We start from the raw sequence: 26619 nt of genomic DNA, 5'->3' as shown, positions 1-26619 counted from the left end.
TTTGGAATTATTACATCAGAAAAGACGGATGAAGCGATCAGAGCACCGCGGCTACACGAGCTGCTTTGCTGATGTGCTCACTGCGCGTTGGTCATTTCAAAGTGTCCATAGAGTTTTGCTTCGTTTCAGCTTAAAACTGACTTTAGAATAATTTAAGAGGTTTTACCTTGTCATCTGATGGTTAATAGTCACATTAATCCATTTGATTGCTTTGGGCGAAGAGACTCCGTCTCAGACGAGCTGCAAAATGATGCATGCGCAGTGGAGGCAGGGCGGAACAATTTTTAGGGGTGGACCGTTCAGTCTGAGAAAGCAGGATACTTTATATTTAAAAAAAAAAAAAAAGTACACACTGCTCACAACAAAAGCTCGACCCCACTACACACGGCTACTAGCCGTGACGGATAAGAAGGCCTGCGGCGATTAGAGGGAAGACGCTTCTGCTGTAAGTAGCAACAAACAGTCCTCCTATAGCTGGCCCTTCATCCAGTCATGTGACAGTGCAGCCAATCACACCGCAGGACAGAATCAGAAGTCGAAACTTCTTGGGACCAGACCCAACCCATGGATTCATGATTGGAGACATGAAACTTGAGTCACCAGCATCACCTATTGTGTTCTGAAAGGTCATCTTCTAATAAACACCAATGACCTAATTAAAAAAAAATGAAAGTAGCGGCGGTGCAGCAATTAGGGGTGCACTGACAGCTCCGACTGACACGTGGAGACACGGAGGTCCGATTTAACTCAAAAACAGTTTTAGGTGTGTGGATATTTTACAGTCGGGGACACGCGGTGGTGTGGCTTTTAAATGCTGCTGGGTTCAGCTGGAACAAATTCCCTCATGTGCACATGATGCATTGGAAAGTAATTTAAGAGAGTTATCAGTGCATCCCTAGTGCAGGTGCTTTGACAGATAAATGGCTACAAATGAGAACATGTTAAAAACACGTGGGTATTATTGCTGCTGCAACCCGGCACAGCGCCTCAGACGTCCACCGCTCTTTGCTGCCATTTGCAGGCGTCCTGCCACTTAGCTGCCGGGGACGGACGTGTCTCTTAAAGGGATCATCACAGTGTCCAGGTCGCATCCTTAATCACAGTGTCAGACAGGAGAGGACACAGCACTTCCTCGGAGCAGGTCCGGTCGGCCTGACAGCGGCGCCACACTCAGGACTGCAGGGAAAGGTGCTGTGCTCTGGGAGGGGCCTCCGACTCTCTCCTCCAATGGCTGCTGAGGGGGGGCGTGGCCCACTTATCTGTGCTGGCGAAACCTTTGGGCGGCGTCTGGGCTGACTTGCTGTCTGACTGCATGATTGTGGGACCGATTCTCCTCTGAAGGCAACGGCGAGTTGATGCGCCCTGACCTGTCGAGAGAAGAACAGGAAAATAGTCCAGAAACTAAGATTTTGGACACTCGGAACTCAACAGCACATCCTGTTTTCTGTGGACAGCTGCCCCTGTAGTGCTCTAAAGCCCACAGCATCCAGGAGCTCCCATCCTGAAGCTGTTGCTGGGAAACTTTACAGAGGAAGATGCTGAAACAACCATCAAAAACCCAGTGACAGTCTGCATATGAGACAAGTGAGGGAAGCCACAAGTCCTGTGACAACTATGACGGACTTACAAAATTAAATATATATTAAAAAAAAACTGCATTTTCCCAGGAGGCACACAGCAGACCAGACTTCATTTCCAAGGACGGCTTTGGTCAGATTTGGCGCTGCATCACACACTTCTCAGTGACTCCTGGAAACCTGTTGACTTACACTCAACAAAAATATAAACACAACACTTTTGGTTTTGCTCCAATTTTGTATGAGATGAACTCAAAGATCTAAAACTTTTTCCACATACACAATATCACCATTTCCCTCAAATATTGTTCTCAAACCAGTCTAAATCTGTGATAGTGAGCACTTCTCCTTTGCTGAGATAATCCATCCCACCTCACAGGTGTGCCATATCAAGATGCTGATTAGACACCATGATTAGTGCACAGGTGTGCCTTAGACTGCCCACAATAAAAGGCCACTCTGAAAGGTGCAGTTTTGTTTTATTGGGGGGGGGGATACCAGTCAGTATCTGGTGTGACCACCATTTGCCTCATGCAGTGCAACACATCTCCTTCGCATAGAGTTGATCAGGTTGTCAATTGTGGCCTGTGGAATGTTGGTCCACTCCTCTTCAATGGTTGTGCGAAGTTGCTGGATATTTGCAGGAACTGGTACACACTGTCATATACGCCGGTCCAGAGCATCCCAAACATGCTCAATGGGTGACATGTCCGGTGAGTATGCCAGCCATGCAAGAACTGGGATATTTTCAGCTTCCAAAAATTGTGTACAGATCCTTGCAACATGGGGCCGTGCATTATCCTGCTGCAACATGAGGTGATGTTCTTGGATGTATGGCACAACAATGGGCCTCAGGATCTCGTCACGGTATCTCTGTGCATTCAAAATGCCATCAATAAAATGCACCTGTGTTCTTCGTCCATAACAGATGCCTGCCCATACCATAACCCCAACGCCACCATGGGCCACTCAATCCACAACATTGACATCAGAAAACCGCTCACCCACACGACGCCACACACGCTGTCTGCCATCTGCCCTGAACAGTGTGAACCAGGATTCATCCGTGAAGAGAACACCTCTCCAATGTGCCAAACGCCAGCGAATGTGAGCATTTGCCCACTCAAGTCAGTTACGACGACGAACTGGAGTCAGGTCGAGACCCTGATGAGGACGACAAGCATGCAGATGAGCTTCCCTGAGACGGTTTCTGACCGTTTGTGCAGAAATTCTTTGGTTATGCAAACCGATTGTTTCAGCAGCTGTCCGAGTGGCTGGTCTCAGACGATCTTGGAGGTGAACATGCTGGATGTGGAGGTCCTGAGCTGGTGTGGTTACACGTGGTCTGCGGTTGTGAGGCTGGTTGGATGTACTGCCAAATTCTCTGAAACGCCTTTGGAGACGGCTTATGGTAGAGAAATGAACATTCAATACACGAGCAATAGCTCTGGTTGACATTCCTGCTGTCAGCATGCCAATTGCACGCTCCCTCAAATCTTGCGACATCTGTGGCATTGTGCTGTGTGATAAAACTGCACCATTCAGAGTGGCCTTTTACTGTGGGCAGTCTAAGGCACACCTGTGCACTAATCATGGTGTCTAATCAGCATCTTGATATGGCACACCTGTGAGGTGGGATGGATTATCTCAGCAAAGGAGAAGTGCTCACTATCACAGATTTAGACTGGTTTGTGAACAATATTTGAGGGAAATGGTGATATTGTGTATGTGGAAAAAGTTCTAGATCTTTGAGTTCATCTCATACAAAATGGGAGGAAAACCAAAAGTGTTGCGTTTATATTTTTGTTGAGTGTATTTTAAGCCAGCTGGGACAGTAAAAGATCGAGTCCAGGCCATTATTGTGTGTTTCATACTTTTTTATCTGTGTTAAAAGTAATGCCTATCAGCTCTACAGACCATGTGCCTTTTCCTCTGTTGCTCATGGAGTTTGACCCTGATGGTGGCCTCCATCCACAGGTCAGACTTTATTACCATACAAAATGATTCAGGGACTGGCACCTGTCTCTGTCAGGCTGATCTAATTAAACCTTATATACCAGCACTGGCTCTGCCTTCTCAGGATGCACAATTACTGTGTACTCCAAAAGTTAAGTCAGCAGGTCACAGAGCTTTTTCTGGGGAACAATCTGCTTGCTGAGATAAAACAGACTTTGTGAAGTCATTCAAATCTACGTTAAAGTCCTCCCTGTTCTCAGTCATGACTGATATAGTTTTGCTGCAAAGAAATACTAGACATCCAGACAGTATTCACAGCACTTCACTTTTTCCATTTTCTTATGTTACAGCCTTATTCCAAGATGGATTAAACTATTTTTTTTTCCTTAAAATTCTACACACAATACCCCATAATGACAATGATTTTTTTTTTTGCAAATCTATTCTTTCGGCTGCTCCGTTAGGTGTCGCCACAGATAAATCACTTCCATCTCACCCTGTCCTCTGGAACTTCCTCTGTCACACCAACCGCCCTGCATGTCCTCCCTCACCACATCCATAAACCTCCTCTTTGGCCTCCTTGTTCTCCTCCTGCCTGCCTGGTGGCTCCATCCTCAGCATCCTTCTCCCTGTATAACCCAAGTTCCTCCTCTGCACATGTCCAAACAATCTCAATCTCGCATCTCTGACTTTGTCTCCAAACCGTCCCACCTGAGCTGTCCCTCTGATATGTTCACTCCTAATCCTGTCCATTCTCATCACTCCCAAAGAGAATTGCAACATCTTCAGCTCTGCCACCTCCAGCTCTGTGAAGTTTTATTTTTAATACATTTGCAAACAAAAAACTTTTCATGCTGCCATTATGGGGTGTTGGGAGTAGAATTTTAAGGGGAAAAAATTTTTTTACTCCATTTTAGAAGATGATTGTAAAATAAAATGTGGAAAAAAAATGAAGCACAGAATACTTTCCAGATACACTGTAGCTTTTCCCCTAAATTTACATTAATACTGTTGGAGCTGGACTCTGTCTAACATACCTAAATTCTAGGCTTGTGAAAGAAATGTCAGGCCAGTGATCACGCTCACATCTGATCCACTATTTTGCTGTTGTGAAACATTGCTCCCGTGAGTCGTTTGTTCCAACTGATTGATTTCTGCTCAGTCCTCTTGTCCACAGGTGCTGTGCTCGAAGAGGCGTCACTGATGGCCTCGACAAGCATCACTGGGGAGCAGCTCCACAGGGTCACATTTACCCGAGTGTGAAGAGGATTTTGGGAAGGTGGATGTTTGAATTTACCTTCAGTGAACTGGGACTGATCAGAAGGATGGTTGAAGGCTGGGGCCTATTACACATAGATGTGGACTCTGGGAGACTTCTCTGGTGACTCCTGGGCCTTCTTGAACACTGAAACTAAATGGTCACTATGGCCACAAGGTGCTTTGTTCCATCACCACTGATGAGCACAGGGTGTTCCACAGATTACCCAAACGGTAGCAATTTGAAATGAGACGGTGCCGGCGTGTACACAAGGTTGTGGCAAATAAATGGGTGGGTGTGTGTGTGTGTGGGGGGGGTGTTTATGTGAACATAATTTTAGTACCCGAGTCTGGTCTGCTTGAGATTTCTTCTTTACCACTGAGGTTCACAAAGAGCATCCCAGTCTGTTGCCTCAAGTCAGTCCTGCAGAGCAGTGCACCCCCCCCCCGCCACACCTCACCTCAGACAATGGCTGGCTGGTTACAAGTGCAGTGATGAAAGCGGCCTTGGGGGGATCCTGACATTTTCTTTCATGACGTTGGGAAATACTACACACAATTTGGTGCAATTAATAAGCTAAATGAGAGCTCTTTCTCAGTCCCGTTTTCTTGTTCATTTTAGTCATAAAATCCTATTTTACCATATTGGTAAGATGACAAAACTATAATCCACAGTCTGTCACAAGGATTAGAATACAGTTACTACCACTCCACAAAAATGGCATTTGCATTGAACTGTTACTACAACCCCTGGCAATAATTATGGAATCACCGGCCTCGGAGGATGTTCATTCAGTTGTTTAATTTTGCAGAAAAAAAGCAGATCACAGACGACACAAAATTGAAGTCATTTCAAATGGCAACTTTCTGGCTTTAAGAAACACTATAAGAAATCAGGAAAAATAATTGTGGCAGTCAGTAACGGTTACTTTTTTAGACCAAGCAGAGTGAAAAAAATATGGACTCACTCAATTCTGAGGAATAAATTATGGAATCACCCTGTAAATTTTCATCCCCAAAACTAACACCTGCATCAAATCAGATCTGCTCGTTAGTCTGCATCTAAAAAGGAGTGATCACACCTTGGAGAGCCGTTGCACCAAGTGGACTGACATGAATCATGGATCCAACACGAGATATGTCGATTGAAACAAAGGAGAGGATTATCAAACTCTTAAAAGAGGGTAAATCATCACGCAATGTTGCAAAAGATGTTGGCTGTTCACAGTCAGCTGTGTCTAAACTCTGGACCAAATACAAACAACATAGGAAGGTTGTTAAAGGCAAACATACTGGTAGACCAAGGAAGACATCAAAGCATCAAGACAGAAAACTTAAAGCAATATGTCTCAAAAATCAAAAATGCACAACAAAACAAATGAGGAACGAATGGGAGGAAACTGGAGTCAACGTCTGTGACCGAACTGTAAGAAACCGCCTAAAGGAAATGGGATTTACATATAGAAAAGCTAAACGAAAGCCATCATTAACACCTAAACAGAAAAAAAACAAGGTTACAATGGGCTAAGGAAAACCAATCGTGGACTGTGGATGACTGGATGAAAGTCATTCAGTGATGAATCTCAAATCTGCATTGGGCAAGGTGATGATGCTGGAACTTTTGTTTGGTGCCGTTCCAATGAGATTTATAAAGATGACTGCCTGAAGAGAACATGTACATTTCCACAGTCATTGATGATATGGGGCTGCATGTCAGGTAAAGGCACTGGGGAGATGGCTGTCATTACATCATCAATAAATGCACAAGTTTCCGTTGATATTTTGGGCACTTTTCTTATCCCATCAATTGAAAGGATGTTTGGGGATGATGAAATCATTTTTCAAGATGATAATGCATCTTGCCATAGAGCAAAAACTGTGAAAACATTCCTTGCAAAAAGACACACAGGGTCAATGTCATGGCCTGCAAATAGTCCGGATCTTAATCCAATTGAAAATCTTTGGTGGAAGTTGAAGAAAATGGTCCATGACAAGGCTCCAACCTGCAAAGCTGATCTGGCAACAGCAATCAGAGAAAGTTGGAGCCAGATTGATGAAGAGTACTGTTTGTCACTCATTAAGTCCATGCCTCAGAGACTGCAAGCTGTTACAAAAGCCAGAGGTGGTGCAACAAAATACTGGTGATGTGTTGGAGCGTTCTTTTGTTTTTCATGATTCCATAATTTTTTCCTCAGAATTGAGTGATTCCATATTTTTTCCCTCTGCTTGGTCAAAAAAAGTAACCGTTACTGACTGCCACAATTTTTTTTTCCTGATTTCTTATAGTGTTTCTTAAAGCCAGAAAGTTGCCATTTGAAATTACTTTAGTTTTGTGTCATGTCTGTGACCTTTTTTCTACAAAATTAAACAACTGAATGAACATCCTCCGAGGCCGGTGATTCCATAATTTTTTGCCAGGGGTTGTATATTTTTAACTAAACTTTTGTCTTCAGCAATTTGTGCTTCTATAACGACTGATCGTGTCTTAACATGAAGAAAAAATAAACTGATACAAGCTGCACTTACTGTTCATTAAGTTCATATCACTTTTAGTTCTCAGGAACATTGATTTGGGTTTAAATTCGATTCTTATTACTTATACAACCCCCCTTTGTTTCAATTGACATCTCTTGTGTTGGACCCATGATTCATGTCAGTCCACTTGGTGCAACAGCTCTCCAAGGTGTGATCACTCCTTTTTAGATGCAGCCTAAAGAGCAGATCTGATTTGATGCAAGTGTTAGTTTTGGGGATGAAAATTTACAGGGTGATTCCATAGTTTTTTCCTCAGAATTGAGTGAGTCCTTATTTTTTCACCTCTGCTTGGTCTAAAAAGTAACCGTTACTGACTGCCACAATTTTTTTTCCTGATTTCTTAGTGTTTCTTAAAGCCAGAAAGTTTCCATTTGAAATGATTTTAGTTTTGTGTCATGTCTGCGATCTGCTTTTTTTCTACAAAATTAAACAACAATGAACATCCTCCGAGGCCGGTGATTCCATAATTTTTGCCAGGGGTTGTATAAATTGGAAACAAGAACAGATTTTTCCATCCATTGAAGATGTCAGCATTTCTGGAATACTGACAATTTGTGTCTCGCACAAAACAACACACAAAGGTTTTTCATATCAATATTTGACTTTTAGAGCATCTTGAATGTTTATATTTTCACCCAGTTGCATATTTCACATTAACAGAAGAACCACAAAATGCAGTTTTAGACTCGAGTTTGTATGGAGACAATCTGAAGTAAACTCTTCCCAAAGGCAGATTCTCAAACATGATATACAAAAACCAAAGACTTACCGGGAGTGTTGGTGTTTATGTATAAGCAATAATAATAAAATAAAAAAAAAGTTGGGGCGACGTCTTGGTCCTTTTTGCTTGAACCAGCCCCATTTGAATTTATTCCTGGTGAACTTTAGTCTCCCAGACAAACATTTCATCCATTGCTGTCTTTTCAGCACAGCGCGGATTTCACAGTAAAATCTGCAACGACGTCTCATTTGCTGCTGTTTGGATGAGTAGCGCACGTAACATGTACCCTTCAATCTCAGATCAGGACGTGAAAATGTGAGACTTGATGTCCACTGTGGCATCTCAGAGACATTTCCAAACAATTTTACAGATGACAGCCCACAGACTAAATCCAACGAGGGCCGGACACATTTTCAAAGCGTAAGAGCTTGTGGAGGAAAATAGAGAGATTTTATGTCAGTTTTTATTTCCCGCAATTCTTTTCAACAAGAATGCATGCTAATTTCATTCTTGCATCTTGTTTATAGACATGTTTCAAATCACCTGAGATGAGGATCAAAGCACGGCATGTGTCGTTTGAAGTCTTGTGATAACCAAGTTGAGGATGTCACACGCCCTTAACGTGTCACTGATGGAGGAACGTCAACAACGCTGTTTCTGTGTAGGCTCTCAGTTGTCCAGGTGGTTTTCATAGTAGAGAAGCTTGAATCTTCGACTGGAATGGGTTGCTTGACGCGGGGATGTTTCGCTTCAAATCGCAGAAGCTTCCTCAGCTGAAGTTCTTGCTCTGGTAGTCTGACTTCTGTCTTGACTCTTGCAGAGAAGAATAAACAGAAGCCAACAAAAGCTGGAGTTTTTTGTTTTTTGTTAAACCTAACCAGACCCCTCCTACCGAGAGGCCCACTACTATAGGCTAGTGACTAAACAATAGCTCTCATTAGCACCTATTGTGCTCTAGTTAGCACCCTCCTAATAACAGGACACCTGTCCCTCCTAATGATGGGACGGAAGCCTCTCCTGACGGCTCCTTTGACGACTCTCCTGATGACGTGAATGACTCATTACCATGAACAAAAGACTGAAACTGCTTTGACGTGAGTACACCATTGTAAACAGGGGACAAAGCGTGTCTCAGACCCCCTCCCCGGTTAAGGCTGGGTTTCAAATGGACTGAGGTCCATTTGCGCCCTCTCTGCGGTGCTGGTATAGCCTTTTGTGCAAAGGTTGCTTAGTCTCACCTATGTAGTGTTCATTACAGTCTTCCTGACATCTGATAGAATACACTATATTGCTCTGTTTGTAACTAGGGATCCTGTCCTTAGGGTGAACTAATTTCTGTCTCAAGGTGTTGAGACAGAACACCTCAGTCTGCAGTTCATCTCCACCTGAAAGACACTAACCACACGTTTGAGGACAAGGAAGTTAAAATCTTAGCCAGAGAGAAGAACTGGTTTGAGAGAGGTGTCAAGGAAGCATTCTATGTGAAAGTTGAAACCCAGCCTTAACCGGGGAGGGGGTCTGAGACACGCTTTGTCCCCTGTTTACAATGGGGTACTCAGGTCAAAGCAGTTTCAGTCTTTTGTTCATGGTAAGGAGTCATTCACGTCATCAGGAGAGTCGTCAAGGGAGCCATCAGGAGAGGCTTCCGTCCCATCATTAGGAGGGACAGCTGCCCTGTCCTTAGGAGGGTGCTACCTAGAGCACAATAGGTGCTAATTAGAGCTATTGTTTAGTTACTAGCCTATAGCAGTAGGCCTCTCGGTAGGAGGGGTCTGGTTAGGTAAAAAAAAAAAAAAAACTCCAGCTTTTGTTGGCTTCTGTTTATTCTTCTCCACAAGAGTCAAGACAGAAGTCAGACTACCAGAGCAAGAATTTTAGCTGAGGAAGCTTCTACGATTTGAAGCGAAACATCCTCGCGTCAAGCAACCCAGTCCAGTCGAAGATTCAAGCTTCTCTACTATGTAAACGATAGTCACTGCATGTGAGAACACTCTGGGTATGTACTTTGGGCGCAGTCCCACAGGTCAACATCAGAGCTGTAACCAAGTTCTGTTAATCAGTGTGTCTAGAAGACAGTGAGCCCACCACCTCTGCACCTTCCACTTCCAGCCTGTCTTCAGTCCATCCGCACACAATCAAAGCCAGTAATGTCCACTGCAGTCAGGAATGAGCTCATGCAGTCATGTCTCTTTAAAGCACATCAAACTGCACTGTCAAAACTCCCTGCTGCTCTTAACCAGTACCACGAGCTCATCCATCTCACTGTCCAGTGATCCAGCATTACCCCTGATAAATGAGGGAGACACGGCTTGCGTCACTTTCTCCTGGTCTCACTCTTACTCACCTGTGGACAAATATCTCCTGCTCCTGTCTCCGGCATTTTGCTCTTCCAGGGCAGCCCCTTTTCATCTTTCTCAATTCCAGAGGTACAGCCACAAAGATCTTTTTATGTTCAGTTGGATCCGACCTCAGTGTCATGTGCATCAGCAAGGAACTGGTCTGAATTAGCAACTGTGTTAGCATTAGTGACAATCAGGCAATGCAAGCAAAAATGGCAAAATAAAAACTCAGCCTTATGGCTGGAGAGAAACTTCAATTTATTTCAGGGCTGGTTTAAAAAAAAAAAAAAAGACTTAAGAATGCCGAGATTTTAGATTTTTCTGTTTAAATCAACTTATTGATTTAGACTTTTTTCATTTATTTCACTCTTCTAAATAAGACTAGTATACAAATATCTTTAGTTATACTCTTTACTGGCTAAAGCATAAACGTGCACATACAACATGTACAAGTACCGTTAATTAATGGTAGTGATTTCATATTCCAGTGATGTTTTAAGTACTGATTTCTTTTTTTTTTTTAAATCATGCCAGCCCTGATTTATTTCATTTTATATAGCGGCAAATCACAGCAAAGCTGCCTCAATGTACATCACACAAGTAAGGTCTAACCTGACCAACCCCCAGAGCAAGCATACGGGCAACAGTGGTAAGGAAAAACTCCCTCTGATGATATCAGAAAGAAACCTCAAGCAGACCAGACTCAAAGGTGCGACCCTCTGCTTGGGCCATTCCAACAGTTCCAAGGTTTTTCCAAAGTTTTACAGAGCTGAAGAAGTAGAAAACAGGAAACCAATACATCTGCTGCACCAGCTTCAAGCATGGCATCGCGCGGTCAGTCCAGCATCGTGTTGTCCACAGACATCACTCCTGCGCATTGTAACACAAATATACAGGAAATTTTGGGGGTCCATGCTGGTGTCCAGGACGGGAGGCTTGCAGAAGACACCCACTCCCACTTCTGGACAGAGCCGCACCTCAAACAGAGAGAGAGAGAGAAAAAAACAAAAACAACAACAACCCAGAATCAGGCAGCAGAAAGACAACAAATAAGGTATAATTTGTCAGCATTAAGCAACAAGAAAAACAGAAGAAATATTAAGGTGATCGCCGGCCACTAGCCCTAAGCTTCATTAAAGACTCAGACATTAGATAAAGTTGAGGCCGCAGACCACTCTGTTTACTAATAAAATGAATTTAAAAGGGTAGGTACCATTCTATGCCAGTATGCTAGCCATTTGAAAGGGAAAATAAGTGCATCTAAGTCTAGACTTCAAAATCTCCACAGAATCTGACTGTTTTATTGACACAGGGAGATCATTCCACAGAACAGCGGCACGATAAGAGAAAACTCTGACTTGCAGACTTCTTAATCAGCCTAGGGACACAAAGTATTCCTGCGCCCTGAGATTAGCAGAACCTTACAATCTGATCTCCCAATTCGGATCAGGGAGACAGACACCCTCTCTACTTTTAAGATTAGGCTTAAAACTTTCCTTTTTGCTAAAGCTTATAGTTGGGGCTGGATCAGGTGACCCTGAACCATCCCTTAGTTATGCTGCTATAGACTTAGACTGCTGGGGGGGGTTCCCATGATGCACTGAGTGTTTCTTTCTCTTTTTGCTCTGTATGCACCACTCTGCATTTAATCATTAGTGATTGATCTCTGCTCCCCTCCACAGCATGTCTTTTTCCTGGTTCTCTCCCTCAGCCCCAACCAGTCCCAGCAGAAGACTGCCCCTCCCTGAGCCTGGTTCTGCTGGAGGTTTTTTTCCAGTTAAAAGGGAGTTTTTCCTTCCCACTGCCGACAAATGCTTGCTCACAGGGGGTCGTTTTGACCGTTCGGGTTTTTCCGTAATTAGTGTATGGCTTTGCCTTACAATATAAAGCGCCTTGGGGCAACTGTTTGTTGTGATTTGGCGCTATATAAATAAAATTGATTTGATCTCACTGGGACTGGAAGCCAGTGAAGAGATACCAAAATGGGTGTAATGTGGTTGAACTTTCTGTCAAAAGCCTGGCAGCAGCATTTTTAACCAATTTCAACAATGAAAGTGGTGAAAAACAAAAAAGCTGAAATCCAAAATCCCCTCATAGATTTTTAAATTCTAGAAGCTCTGAAATGCAACCTTGGGCTATTCCAGACAATAAATTGCAGTGAGTGCAGCATCTATTTTGGTGAAAAAAAAAAAAAAGCCAACTTTCATTATTATTGTTACTCAAAATCACTTCTCTAGTCGTACTCTGCCTTACTAGGATGCAGCAATTTTCTAGCTTGGGAGATGGTTCTAGAGGAAATCGCTGAACAAATAGAAAATATGGTTTGACCGAAACAAAACTATGATTCTTTTTAAGATGCTAAATGTACACCCCCTGGCAATAATTATGGAATCACCGGCCTCTGAGGATGTTCATTCAGTTGTTTAATTTTGTAGAAAAAAAGCAGATCACAGACATGACACAAAACTAAAGTCATTTCAAATGGCAACTTTCTGGCTTTAAGAAACACTATAAGAAATCAGGAAAAATAATTGTGGCAGTCAGTAACGGTTACTTTTTTAGACCAAGCAGAGGGGGAAAAAAAAAATATGGAATCACTCAATTCTGAGGAATAAATTATGGAATCACCCTGTAAATATTCATCCCCAAAACTAACACCTGCATCAAATCAGATCTGCTCATTAGTCTGCATCTAAAAAGGAGTGATCACACCTTGGAGAGCTGTTGCACCAAGTGGACTGACATGAATCATGGCTCCAACACGAGAGATGTCAATTGAAACAAAGGAGAGGATTATCAAACTCTTAAAAGAGTTAACTTTTTTTTGTTAAAGATTTAAAAAATAGAGTTAAACTCTTAAATCATCACGCAATGTTGGAAAAGATGTTGGTTGTTCACACTCAGCTGTGTCTAACCTCTGGACCAAATACAAACAACATGGGAAGGTTGTTAAAGGCAAACATACTGGTAAACCAAGGAAGACATCAAAGCATCGAGACAGAAAATTTAAAGCAATATGTCTCAAAAATTGAAAATGCACAACAAATGAGGAACGAATGGGAGGAAACTGGAGTCAACGTCTGTGACCGAAGTGTAAGAAACCGCCTAAAGGAAATGGGATTTACATACAGAAAAGCTAAACGAAAGCCATCATTAACACCTAAACAGAAAAAACAAGGTTACAATGGGCTAAGGAAAACCAATGGATGACTGGATCAAAGTCATATTCAGTGATGAATCTCGAATCTGCATTGGGCAAGGTGATGATGCTGGAACTTTTGTTTGGTGTTGTTCCAATGAGATTTATAAAGATGACTGCCTGAAGAGAACATGTACATTTCCACAGTCATTGATGATATGGGGCTGCATGTCAGGTAAAGGCACTGGGGAGATGGCTGTCATTACATCATCAATAAATGCACAGGTTTACGTTGATATTTTGGACACTTTCCTTATCCCATCAATTGAAAGGATGTTGGGGGATAATGAAATCATTTTTCAAGATGATAATGCATCTTGCCATAGAGCAAAAACTGTGAAAACATTCCTTGCAAAAAGACACATAGGGTCAATGTCATGGCCTGCAAATAGTCCCGATCTTAATCCAGTTGAAAATCTTTGGTGGAAGTTGAAGAAAATGGTCCATGACAAGGCTCCAACCTGCAAAGCTGATCTGGCAACAGCAATCAGAGAAAGCTGGAGCCAGACTGATGAAGAGTACTGTTTCCATATTTTTTTTCCCTCTGCTTGGTCTAAAAAAGTAACCATTACTGACTGCCACAATTTTTTTCCTGATTTCTTATAGTGTTTCTTAAAGCCAGAAAGTTGCCATTTGAAATGACTTTAGTTTTGTGTCATGTCTGTGATCTGCTTTTTTCCTACAAAATTAAACAACTGAACATCCTCCGAGGCTGGTGATTCCATAATTTTTGCCAGGGGTTGTACAACTGAGTGTCATCAACATAACAATGAAAGGCAATCCCAAAACACTGCAATATGTGCCCAAATGGGATGGATATATATATAAAGGAGAAAAGCAGAAGGCCTAAGACAGACCACTGTGGAACCCCATATTTCATGTCACCAAGGTTAGCAGTAGTGTTGTACAAGATAGTGAGAACAACTGGTCAGGTATGATGTCAACCATGCAAGGACATGCACAGCAATCCCAAAATAATTCCCCAGCCTATCAAGCAGAATATGGTGATCCCCCATATCAAACACAACACTAAGAGCTAACAGCACCAGCCCCAGAACTGTAGTGGTGTCTGAATCCATTGCAAACACAAGAGCAGAAAAGCACCAATTACAAAGAATCCATTCCACTATGTACTGTTGCTACAAGAAAAACATAAAAAATAAAAAAATTAAAAAAAACCCAAATAAGGAGGTTTTGTCATCCAGAAAAGGTGATTTAGTACACAGGTAAAGCCACTGAGTCTGAGGATTACCTGTCTGTGTTGGGCTTGTCCTGAGGCGTCTCATCAGCACAGGCACTGCCCAGTATTCTCCTTCTGGCCTCAGCGTACTCTGCCTCACGCTGGGCAAGAGACTTAACCTGCAGTGTCGGCTTGTTTGGATTCAACGGTGAGCCCAAAGACCCGTTGTTTGCGGGCCGCTTCAAAATGCGGATCTGAGGTGGCGGTGCTGCTGGCAAGGAATTGTCCTGAATCACCATGGCTGACTTAAGCGGTGACCATGAAGAATTTCTACTGGACTCTCTGGAAGACCCAACAACCAAAAATTAGTGATATGACAGAGCAGGACAAGAATTAGAGACAAAACAACTTCCCATCATCATCTAAAGCAGAGGGAAAAGGTAGTTGAGGGTTAAAGGTGCACTTAGCAAAAAGGGGGAGACACCTTCCATCTGGCTTTTCACAATAAAAGCACTAAACATGGAGCACTGTAATGCTGAACATCTTTCTAACAGGTAACTCAAAGCAGTTTACTCTAACAATATCAGCTGTATGGCAGTGGTTTGATATCTTAAAAAATAAGGAATCACAGGTTAAGGCAGACTGCAAAACCACCCACTGGTTGGTATCAACAAAGACGGGGAATATAAATCTTTTGCATCACCTGAAAGGTACCATCATTTAGTTTTATTCACGCTATTTTCTTGAGTTACAATGAAAGCCACATGATGCGTTAAATCAGCCTCCACACGCCCAGAAATATGATGCTCACAATTTGAAGCATCACCAACCAGAGCCGAAGATTCATAATGGAGCATTTAATGGCTTTGACACTTAAACGAAACTGGTCTGTAACTGCTCTGTATCTTTCCGTTCTGGTGTGAGTGAGGCAAATGCTTCATAATTTATTCAATTTTTTTTCTTGCCTTCAAAATTTAAAACATCACAAATCAACTAAAATGGCATCAATAAAAGGTTAAACACGTAAGGATTACGACAAGTTAAAAGCTGCCTCACACTGTCTGGTAATCTATCACCCATGATAGAAGTTCTTTTAACATCTCCACGGGCTGAGGTTACATATACATCATCCCCCGTGATCGACAAAGGGCAATGTCTCTTTCCCTGCAAACTGTCTTGAACCATGTCACCAGATTGTTATGACCAGTAAGCCGATTACACATATCCAAAATGATCAAGTGGAGGAATAAATATCTCACCCTGGAGTTATTGCACATAACTGATTTAAACAAACGCAGAGTGTTCATGTTATAAGTCGTCTCCAGCCGATGAATTCTCAATGATTGTAAAATGGGGAACGATCTTGTGTATTTATGCAAGAGTTGAACTTGGCTAATGCACGCTTGATATCAAGCTGCAAATCAGTTTCTGCTGTAGCAGGTAAAGTTGAGAGAGAGCAATTATAAATTTAGGAAAATCAATCTAAACGGATATCTTACACATTAGGGTTATATGCAAAGTCATTTTTAGAATCAAAGGGGCCCGTGCACCAATTAGGTTCACAAGTCTCTAACCTCGAGTCAGAGCCAAGTCTCAAGTCTTTTGAGGTTGAGTCACAAGTCAACTCTGAATTCACTGTTTGTGAAAATTAAGTGCAACTCAATCCCCATATGTTGTCTCTATACAGAGCAGAGTCTGCTGGTTGGGAATTTTCCACTTCATCATTTAATAATAAAAAATGGATTATCACACACGGATCAGACTGTTTTGTGCACATTAACACAGAAGTACACACTGTGGATTTCTTTGAATGTGGGACATTTCCTGAAGTGACGGACTAAACTTAAAAAAAATAAAATAAAATAAGTGGGTTCAGTTCTAAACTATCTAATTTGGTGTTTCGCAGTTGTGAAATCTCGCACCGTCTGGCAGCCCATGACTCACGCAGGAGGTCGTTTTAGCAGAGTTCCAGTTTAGGGCAATGTAAACACACCTTGTGAAGCGTGGACAACATTGGCGCACAGCAGAGATTTATCACAGATACTACACCTCCTCTAGATAACCCAATCAACTTGAGAGAACATATCATAATCGCTCTTGAACTCAGTGAATCAGCACCATCCACATCCTCCCTTTGCCATTGTTTACATGCGCTGTGAGACAGAGGAACTCTGCTGGCACTGTGGTGCATTCTGGGAAGTGTAGGTGGCCACCAGGCTGTGTGTGTTAAGTTTTTAGTTATTAGAGTTGTACATTTTTACCCGAGGCCAATGGGTATTGTGAAGGCTTTGCGTCCATGCATCTGTCCGTGCTCAGCATAAGTCCAGTCCTATTCTTGCCAGAGTCTTCAAATTTACAGGGAATATTCTTGGGATTATTGATAAGATTTTATCGATAGACGCCATTATCAACTCCGCTTATCGAGCCGATTCCTTATCAATTCCTTTATCAATACCTCTTGTGAATTTTCTGTGTACTAAAAGTAGGCTTTACAGGTTTTCTATGTCAGTAACATTTTAAATCGGTCAATGGATCCTTGATCTCTGAACATAAATAAAATCTGTAGTTTTTGTCAAAAGCATTTCCTTTCAGACATTTTGGCATGAATGTCTCTCCGTACCTCTGAGCTGCGCTCAGCCGGCTGCTGCACTTCCGTGCAGGACGTCTCGTTTTGGGAGGAAAAAAAAAAACAAAACGTTTTGATAGATTGCAGTTTGTATTACAACATTTGGAAAGATGTGTCAATTGATTTAAACTGTTTCGCTTTGAAGTTGTTAATTCCGACTATCATTCTAACTTGACTCGGCAGAGAGCCGCATGAACAGAACGGAGGACGATTCTTGTTTCTTTCTCCCAACAAGACAGGAGTCCCAGTTAGTGACTTTAATCCGCACAAAGTGACTCACAATTGACATATTAAGGGAGGAAAGTGGGGAAAAACAAAAAAAAAAAGAAGCTGAAACCCAAAATTACCACCAACACCACCCACATGATAATTTTTGAATTCTAGAAGCTCTGAAATGCAATCTGGGGCTATTCCAGACAATAAACTGCAGTGAGTGCAGCATCCATTTTGATAAGGGAAAAAAAAAAAAAAAACTTTTCTTATTCACATTCATTCCAGTAGTATTCTGCTCTTACTAGGATGCAGCAGTTTTCTAGCTTGGCAGATAGTTCTGGAGGAAATCACTGAAGAAATTAATTAGCCTTCTTTTACCTGAACCTTTAACATGCTGACAAAAGCAGAGATTTTCTTTATCGGTACAAACAAGTGCTCCGTCACATTGTTTTGGTTTTTTTTTTTTTTTTTTTTGGACTAAAAACCGTTGAAATGTAGCCAAAACTTATCATGAGGGGCTTCTTGTCCTATGGTGCATTTCAGATTTATATTCCAAAACCAGGAGGTTTTTCTGTTACACTGTACAACATCTGCAGCTGATCAGCAGCAGCAGGTGCACTGTCTCCCCATATTTTGGAACAGAATGGTTGAAATGAAGCTGTACGCCAAATATATTTAAATAAAAAGTACATTTCCAGCTCTAAAAATGACTAGAGTAAAAGTAGAAACAGGCTTAATAAGGAACATGAAAAGTACTCAAACCAAACAGCACCCATGTTCTCACCCCTGCAAATGACACAAAAAAAAAAAACAATTCACATTTGTGAATCGATTCAGAATCATTCATATCTACATCAAGATGTATGCAAGACTTGAAGTGCGTCTAGACTTGTAAATTACTATATATACACACACACACACACACACAGTGGTCCCTCGTTTATCGCGGGAGTTATGTTCTAAAAATAGCCCGCGATAGGTGAATTCCGCGAAGTAGCGGCGTTATTTTTTTACAATTATTATAGATGTTTTAAGGCTGTAAAACCCCTCACTACACACATTTTCTCACTTTTCTCTCCTGTGTAAACACTCGCAAAGTTCAAACCTTAGTAGAAAAATAAGTCCAGTACTATAGAATGAAACCAAAGATCAAAACCTGTTTTCAGGCCCAAACATTTGTTTGAGAAATAAAAATAGAACGTTTTCCTATAAATAATTATGATGGCTTTTAGAACTAACAAATTTAATTTTAACGATCAACCTAACAAATTATTAATAGTAACTGACCAGTATTCCTCTGATCACGCCTTCATCGTGGCGCCGCTCCGCAGCGTGTTTTTCCACCTCGGGGCAGGTGTCTTTTTCCGAGTGATATGGGTAGTTGTTGGCGCTCTTTTTTTCTTCTGAGCGAGAAGATTCTTAGAAACAGACACACGCAGAACACAATGCGCATGCTTTTTCTTCGCTGCTGGAGCGCTCTGCATCAAAACAGCGAGTGTAGTCTCTGGACCTGTTGCCAGATTTTGGCTGCGACTAAGCACAGCAGACAGTTTAAAAAAAAAAAAAGAAGAAACATGCAGAATTGCACTAAAACAAAAATCCATGAAACAGCGAGACCGCGAAAGGTGAACTGCGATATAGCGAGGGACCACTAATATATATATATATATATATATATATATATTTTTTTTTTTTTTTTTTAACATATGCTTATATTTTCGGTATTTATATTGCATGCTATTAGTACTTCCTGCAGGTTTGAACAGTCCTTCTCATCCTAAGCATTTCACTGCACTGTTGACTCTGTGTTAACCTGCATATGATCAATAAATTATCTTGTATCTTGTAACATCTGTAACTCAGAAGCCACTGGCAGTGGCTGCTCGCTGTTGTGGAGGCCGTGGCTGTCATTTGGAGTATTTCTAGAATAATATGGCTTGCTGTTTGGTGAAATGTCCTAAGGGTTAATTTTCTTTAAATATACAAGTACCCACATAAGTCTGATGAACATATGCAAAATATTTCTGCTTAATTCCAAGTAGTATATATATATATATATATATATATATATATATATATATATATATATATATATATATATATATATATATACAGACACACACACACACACACACACACACACACACGAGGTCTATTAGAAAAGTATCCGACCTTATTATTTTTTTCAAAAACCACATGGATTTGAATCACGTGTGATTACATCAGACATGCTTGAACCCTCGTGGGCATGCGAGAGTTTATTCACGCCTGTCGGTTACGTCATTCGCCTGTGGGCAGTCTTTGAGTGAGGAGTCGCCCACCCTCTCGTCGATTTTTTCATTGTTTAGGAATGTCTCAGAGACTGCTGCTTTGTTTGATCAAAATTTTTTCAAAAACTGTAAGGCACAACTGAGTGGACACCATTCGATAAATTCAGCTAGTTTTCGGTAAAAATTTTAACGGCTGATGAGAGATTTTGGTCTGGTAGTGTCGCCGTAAGGACGGCCCACGGTGCCTGACGGCGATCTGCGCTTCGAGGCAGCAGCGTCTCGCCGTTTCAAGTTGAAAACTTCCACATTTCAGGCTCTGTTGACCCAGGAAGTCGTCAGAGAACAGAGAACTTTCAGAAGATGTCGGCATGAGGAGTTTATTCGGACATTCCATTGTTAACGGACACTTTGTAATGAAAGAACGTGCGAGCAGATTCGCATGTCGGGCCGGACCCGACCGCGGGGGGTCGCGACAGGAAAAACACCTCCGTTGGAAACCTTAACGGACAAGCTGGAACATGCCCAAGCTGTTAAACAATTTCTCAGTTACTCACTTGTTGAAAGCCATCAAAAGCCGCCTGAATTTTACAAATGGTTTTCAACACGGAGGTGTTTTTCCTGTCGCGGCGCACACAGCCGAGTCGTTTCCGTGACGACTCGCGAATTTGCGTGCACGTCTTTCATTACAAAATGTCCTTAAACAGTGGAATGTCCGCATAAAGTCCTCATGCCGGCCTCTTCTGAATCTCTGTTCTCTCACAACGTCCTAGGTGAATTAAGCCTTAAATTAGGATGTTTTCAGGTCGAAACAGGCCGACGACGGCCCCTGGAAGCGCTGCACGACGTCCCGCTCCGTGGGAAGTCCTTACAGCGACAGAAACACCCCATAATCTCTCGGCCGTTAAACTTTTCACAGAAAACCAGCTTAATTTCTCGAATAGTGTTCACTCGGATATTCCTCACAGGTCCAGAAAAAATTTTGATAAAGCAACGCGCGCCGTCTCGAGCAGCGTGTGAAACAAAGGAATTCAGCCGAGAGGGCTGAACCACATCTCACTCAAGGCCTGCCCACAGGGAAATGACGTCACCGACACGCGTGAAAAAACTCACGCATGCGCACGAGGGTTCAAGCATGATTGGTGTAATCGCACGTCATTCAAATCCATATAGTTTTTTAAAAAATAAAAAGGTAGGATACTTTTCTGATAGACCTCGTATATTTAATCAGGGTACCCACAATCCTATTTTACACTCGCGAATGCATTGAGCTTTTTTTTTTTTTCCCCCATTTTTAAAAGGCATTATCTCAGCTAAAAATGCAAATATAAAGCTCAAATTTGGAATACACCCTATTTGGGCACCCCAAATACAGCAGTAAATTTCAAAAATGGGATACAGCGCTAATTTTTCCCCATTCTGTAACATCACAAAAATGGCAGTTTGTCCATTTCAAATTACAAAATTTCAAAGAGCTGTACTAAAGAAAGGATTCAATGGATAATCTTCATATTGTAGAATACACATATCTGGGGTACTAATTATGTGTGTGTAAAGCATTGTGGTCATAACTTGAAGGGATTTTGAATTATTGACTCTTGAAAATTGAACATGATCATAGAATGTCAAAAATAGGCCTCCACTCTCTTTATGATTTAACCATGTGGGCAAATGCTCAGCCACATTTTTTTGTGGAGAGCATATTGATATACCAACTTTATGTCAATTTTTTTATCTAGCTCAAATGCCTTCATAGTGGAAAAAAAATTTTCAAAGTAGGGTACCGTAACATGACGCAATCCAATTTTGAACCTGTATTTGCATATTCAGAAAGCAATATATCAGCTTCGAATAGAAGGATAAAGCTCAAATTTGGTATTTACAATATTTGACACCCCAAAATAATGTATCAACTTTGAAAGACAGATTACTGAGTTTATTTTTTCTTTCATGGCATCATAAAATTAGCAGTTCAGTCAACACAATTTTGTTACAAAGTTTTGAAGAGCTGTACTCCGAGAGTAAACAGAGATAATTTTGATATATCAGAAGTTACTTGCACTAAGTAAAATATATTTATCAGGATGGGGGGTTCTCTCTCAAAGCAGGTGAAATCTTGCATGGTGCAGTAAAGTGTATATTTAGTCTAGTATTATATTAATAGTGCTTAGTTCAGTAGCTAAAACAACTGACAATATGTATTTTTCTTAATCTGTTCATTTCATCAGAGGCATTAATAGGGCAAGGGAATTGTTATGACAATTTTAGACAAGCTGATCACAGTCACTGCAGTTTAAAAATAGATCTGATATCAAGAGTAACTGCTCATTGTTTTAAATGTGGCTTATGATGTAATCAGCTGCTGCACATAAAGAAATTTGAGTCACCTGTTCACTTGCCAGTGTATATATTGTATCAGTGAGGAGTGCATGTATTGCTTTGTTTGGAGTAATTAATTACAGCTTATGCAGTACTTATGCATAAATATATTTTACTTAGAGAAAGTAAATTCTGAAATATCAAAATTATCTCTCAATTTGCTCTTGGAGTACAGCTCTTCAAAACTTTGTAACAAAATTGCGATGATGACTGAATTGCTAATTTTATGGTGCCATGAAAGAAAAAATAAGGTGAGTAATCTGTCTTTCAAAGTTGATCCATTATTTTGGGATGCCAAATATTGTAAATACCAAATTTGAGCTTTATACTGCTTTCTGAATATGCAAATAGAGGTTCAAAATTGGTTCAGGTTATGTTACGGTACCCTACTTTGCAATTTTTTTTTCACTATGAAGGCATCTGAGCTAGATTAGAAAAAGAAAAAGAAAAAAAAAAAAAAAAAAAACAAAGTTGGTATATCAATATGCTCTCCACAAAAAAATTATGAAGTGGCTGAGCACTTGCCCACATGGTCAAATCATAAAGAGACTGGAGGCCTATTTTTGACATTTTACAATCATGTTTGATTTTCAAGAGTCAATAATTCAAAGACCCTTCAAGTTATGACCACAATGTTTTACACACACATAACTAGTACACCAGATGTGTATTCTACAATATGAAGATTATCCATTGAATCACTTCTTTAGTACAGCTCTTTGAAATTTTGTATTTTTTGCGAGAATGGAAAACTGCCATTTTTGTGATGCTACAGAAAAATTAGCTCTGTATCCCATTTTTGAAATTTAATACTGTATCTGGGGTGCCCAAATAGAGTGTATTCCAAATTTGGTCTTTATATCTGCATTTTTAGCTGCGGTAATGCCTTTTAAAAATGAAAAAAAAAAAAGCTCAAAATGCATTCGCAAGTGTAAAATAGAATTGTGGGTACCCTTATTAAAAAAATTATATCCAAAAAAACTACTTGAAATTAAGCAGAAATATTGTGCATGCGTTCATGCAGCCGATCTGCTCTGTGTCAGCCTGATCCCGTCAGATCTCAAAAGCTAAGCAGTGCAGGGCATGGTTTGTACTTGGATGGGAGACCTCTTTGGAACACCAGCGGCTGTGTTTCTCAGGAAGGGCATCCGGCATAAAACTTGCACCAAATGCCAATGTGGATCTGGCTATATCCACTGTGGCGACCCCAAATAAAAATGGGAGCAGCTGAATGGACAACAACATTTTGCATGTGTTCATCAGACATATATAGGTACTTGAAAGAAAAAAAAAAATCATGAGAATCCAAGTCGGTGACCTGGGAGGCACCTGATGATTTCACACGGAATGACCCCTAACAGATCATCTAAGACCTCCCTGGTGCAACATTTGTGCCAAGTGCAATTCTCGTGGTATTTAATGTTGTTCGTTAACAGCATTAAGACTTTTAGCAGCTATCAGTAGCCTGATCCATTAAGCCCCGTTAATGCACAATTACTGAGAAAATGAGCAGCTCGTAACTTTTAATGTCCACACCAAAGCAAATCTTTATGAGAATCACTGCACAGTCCCCAAAAATACTATTTAATAAACACCTGAGATTATCCTGTTAGCTTAAGGTGGTTTGGAGACCAAAATAGGGGCATGTTCAGGCTTCTTTCCTCACACACTGAGTCACCCATGTTCTACCTCTTTGTGAATGAATGAGATCATCCTGCTGCTGCTGCCAACATGGCAATGCCCAGATATGGGCTTCATATCTGCTGTTCTGTTTTTCTATAGAAAAACAATGGGTGACAGTACACAGGCTTTGTCCAGTATATACGAGGTCTGTCCATAAAGTATAGGTCCTTTTAATTTTTTTCAAAAACTATATGGATTTCATTCATATGTTTTAACGTCAGACATGCTTGAACCCTCGTGTGCATGCCTGAGTTTTTCCACGCCTGTCGGTGACGTCATTCGCCTGTGAGCACTCCTTGTGGGAGGAGTCGTCCAGCCCCTCGTCGGAATTCCTTTGTCTGAGAAGTTGCTGAGAGACTGGCGCTTTGTTTGATCAAAATTTTTTCTAAACCTGTGAGGCACATCGAAGTGGACACGGTTCGAAAAATTAAGATGGTTTTCAGTGAAAATTTTAACGGCTGATGAGAGATTTTGAGGTGATACTGTCGCTTTAAGGACTTCCCACGGTGCGAGACGTCGCGCAGCGCTCTCAGGCGCCATCATCAGCCTGTTTCAAGCTGAAAACCTCCACATTTCAGGCTCTATTGATCCAGGACGTCATGCGAGAACAGAGACGTTTCAGAAGAAGTCGGTTTCAGCATTTTATCCGGATATTCCACTGTTAAAGGAGATTTTTTTAATGAAAGACGTGCGGACGGGTCCGCGCGTCGGGACGCAGCCGGCGCAGTGCGGCGGCACAGGAAAAACACCTCCGTTGGAAGCCTTAAGGACAAGTTGGAACATGTCCAGCTGTTAAACAATTTCTCATATACTCACTCCACTGAAAGCCATCAAAAGCTGCCTGGATTTTACAAATGGTTATCAACACGGAGGTGTTCAACGTCAGGGTTCAAGCATGTCTGACGTTAAAACATATGAATGAAATCCATATAGTTTTTGAAAAAAATAAAAAGGACCTATACTTTATGGACAGACCTCGTATACACAGTCTATGGTCAGACTGCAGCACAAACCACAAAATGGCTTTTTACCGTTCATCAAAAAAACAAACCAAAATTTTAGTTTTTGCCAGAAGCACTGCCAGAATTTTAGTTTTATTTATTTAGTTTAGATAATCACCATCATTGCCATAAGTAACGTAGCAAGGGCCAGGGAGATGCTTGTCAGACCTAATGGCATTGATGCAGTAATTTGTGCAAACAGAACCCCAACCAAATATTGAGTGCACAAATGAATATACTTTCACAAATTCAACACTTTTGCGTCATAAATCCTTTTTTAATTATTTATCTTATGAAATATTCTAATATTTTGCTTTTCCTTGTTTTTGAGAGCCATAAGGCCTCAAAATTAAAATTAAAAAGTAAAACATTTTAGTTCATATATAATGAGTCTAGATATAGCATTCATAGCATTTTTCCACAATACACATTTTTAAAGATGCACCTGTATTTGGGCTGTTTTCTTCTACCTTTTAAGTCCTTACTTTTCTCTGTGGCTGATCCTGAGCTTCTCTTCTAACCGTTTTTCCATTTCCTGTGAGGTGGGGTGAAAACATAACATGGTCACACTGATTTGATTAATGAGACAAAGTGAGACAGCTAGAAAAATCAAGAATAGACTGATAGCAGACTTACTTTCAGGCTATTTATACATTTAGAAGGCAGCTGCCAAGACACAGCAAAGACTGAGCTCAGTGAGCTAACATTAGACTGCTAATCAACACAACACAAGATTTGGTTAGAAAGTTCAGATGAACTCTTCAAAATGTGCTTTTTTATGAGTCGGCAGTGGAATATGTTTGACTTTAGCGGTGTCTTATAAGGTCATCGTTGTGGCCACGTTCTGGCTACTAAATGTAGCCAGCTAGCGTTAGTTTGGTGCTGCCAACCTGTCTGACGACATTAAAAACAAACATTTGATGACAAGGCTGGGAATGTTGTCCTACAACTTGACCTTGTAGAAGCTAAGTGAACTACCTATTTATCGAACTCAACTTCACTTCAAATTTTTAGCTATCATGGTATTAAAAAAAAAGCACACAACTTACAGAAAAACAACAAACTGCTAAAACAAACACAGCGTGACACAACATCAGAGTTAATCAAGTTACTTCTAGAAAACCTATGACAATTAAAAGTTTAGATCAATATGTATATAACGGTTATGGCTGTTCATGAAACAGTTCGTATGGAAAAGTGTGTGGACTAAAGTTTTCCATGTTAGCCATGTTACAAGCTAACCTCACAGCTACATAACGTTAACCACAGCTTAGCAACTCTAGTAAACTACACCGGCTCTATTATTAATGGTGCGTTATCCAACTTTAATGAGCAAACACTTTAACAAGCATAAATTACGAACTGGTTGTCTATGTGACGCCTTGTGGCGTTTGCCGTTAGCTGGCTAAGTTTGTCAAAGCTAACATGTGCTAGCCTGAGCTAGTACACATTACTGGCCTGCGGCACTTAACACGAAACAGCTTCACATTAGCAACAGCAAAAACCCACACGAGTTATTTGACTTTAACTCTCAACCAGCCCTGCTGCATATTTACCCCACTGTCTGCCGCTTTCTCCCAACTTTCAGCAACGTCCTCCTCGTCCATGTTTCATTTTGCCCCAAACACGCCGCCCTGCGCTCCGCGACATCCGCTTCTCTCTCTGACGTCACACCGACGTCATTTA

General features: G+C 41.2%; 1 protein-coding gene across 1 annotated transcript; it reads right to left on the bottom strand.

The window, feature by feature from the left end:
* Positions 1 to 1083: 1083 nt before the first annotated feature.
* On the bottom strand, positions 1084 to 26616 carry szrd1 (SUZ RNA binding domain containing 1). The gene is made up of 4 exons (XM_034171965.1): positions 26490 to 26616; positions 25419 to 25468; positions 14837 to 15106; positions 1084 to 1367 (listed from the first exon to the last, which is right to left on the bottom strand). Exons 1-4 carry the CDS (start codon positions 26538 to 26540, stop codon positions 1256 to 1258), a joined length of 483 nt encoding a protein of 160 aa, XP_034027856.1. The 5' UTR covers positions 26541 to 26616; the 3' UTR covers positions 1084 to 1255.
* Positions 26617 to 26619: the final 3 nt, after the last annotated feature.

This window comes from Thalassophryne amazonica, chromosome 6 (assembly GCF_902500255.1).
Source record: "Thalassophryne amazonica chromosome 6, fThaAma1.1, whole genome shotgun sequence".
Lineage (NCBI taxonomy): Eukaryota > Metazoa > Chordata > Actinopteri > Batrachoidiformes > Batrachoididae > Thalassophryne > Thalassophryne amazonica.
Note: the sequence above shows the minus strand (reverse complement) of the source record. Positions and strands in the feature narration are given on the sequence as shown.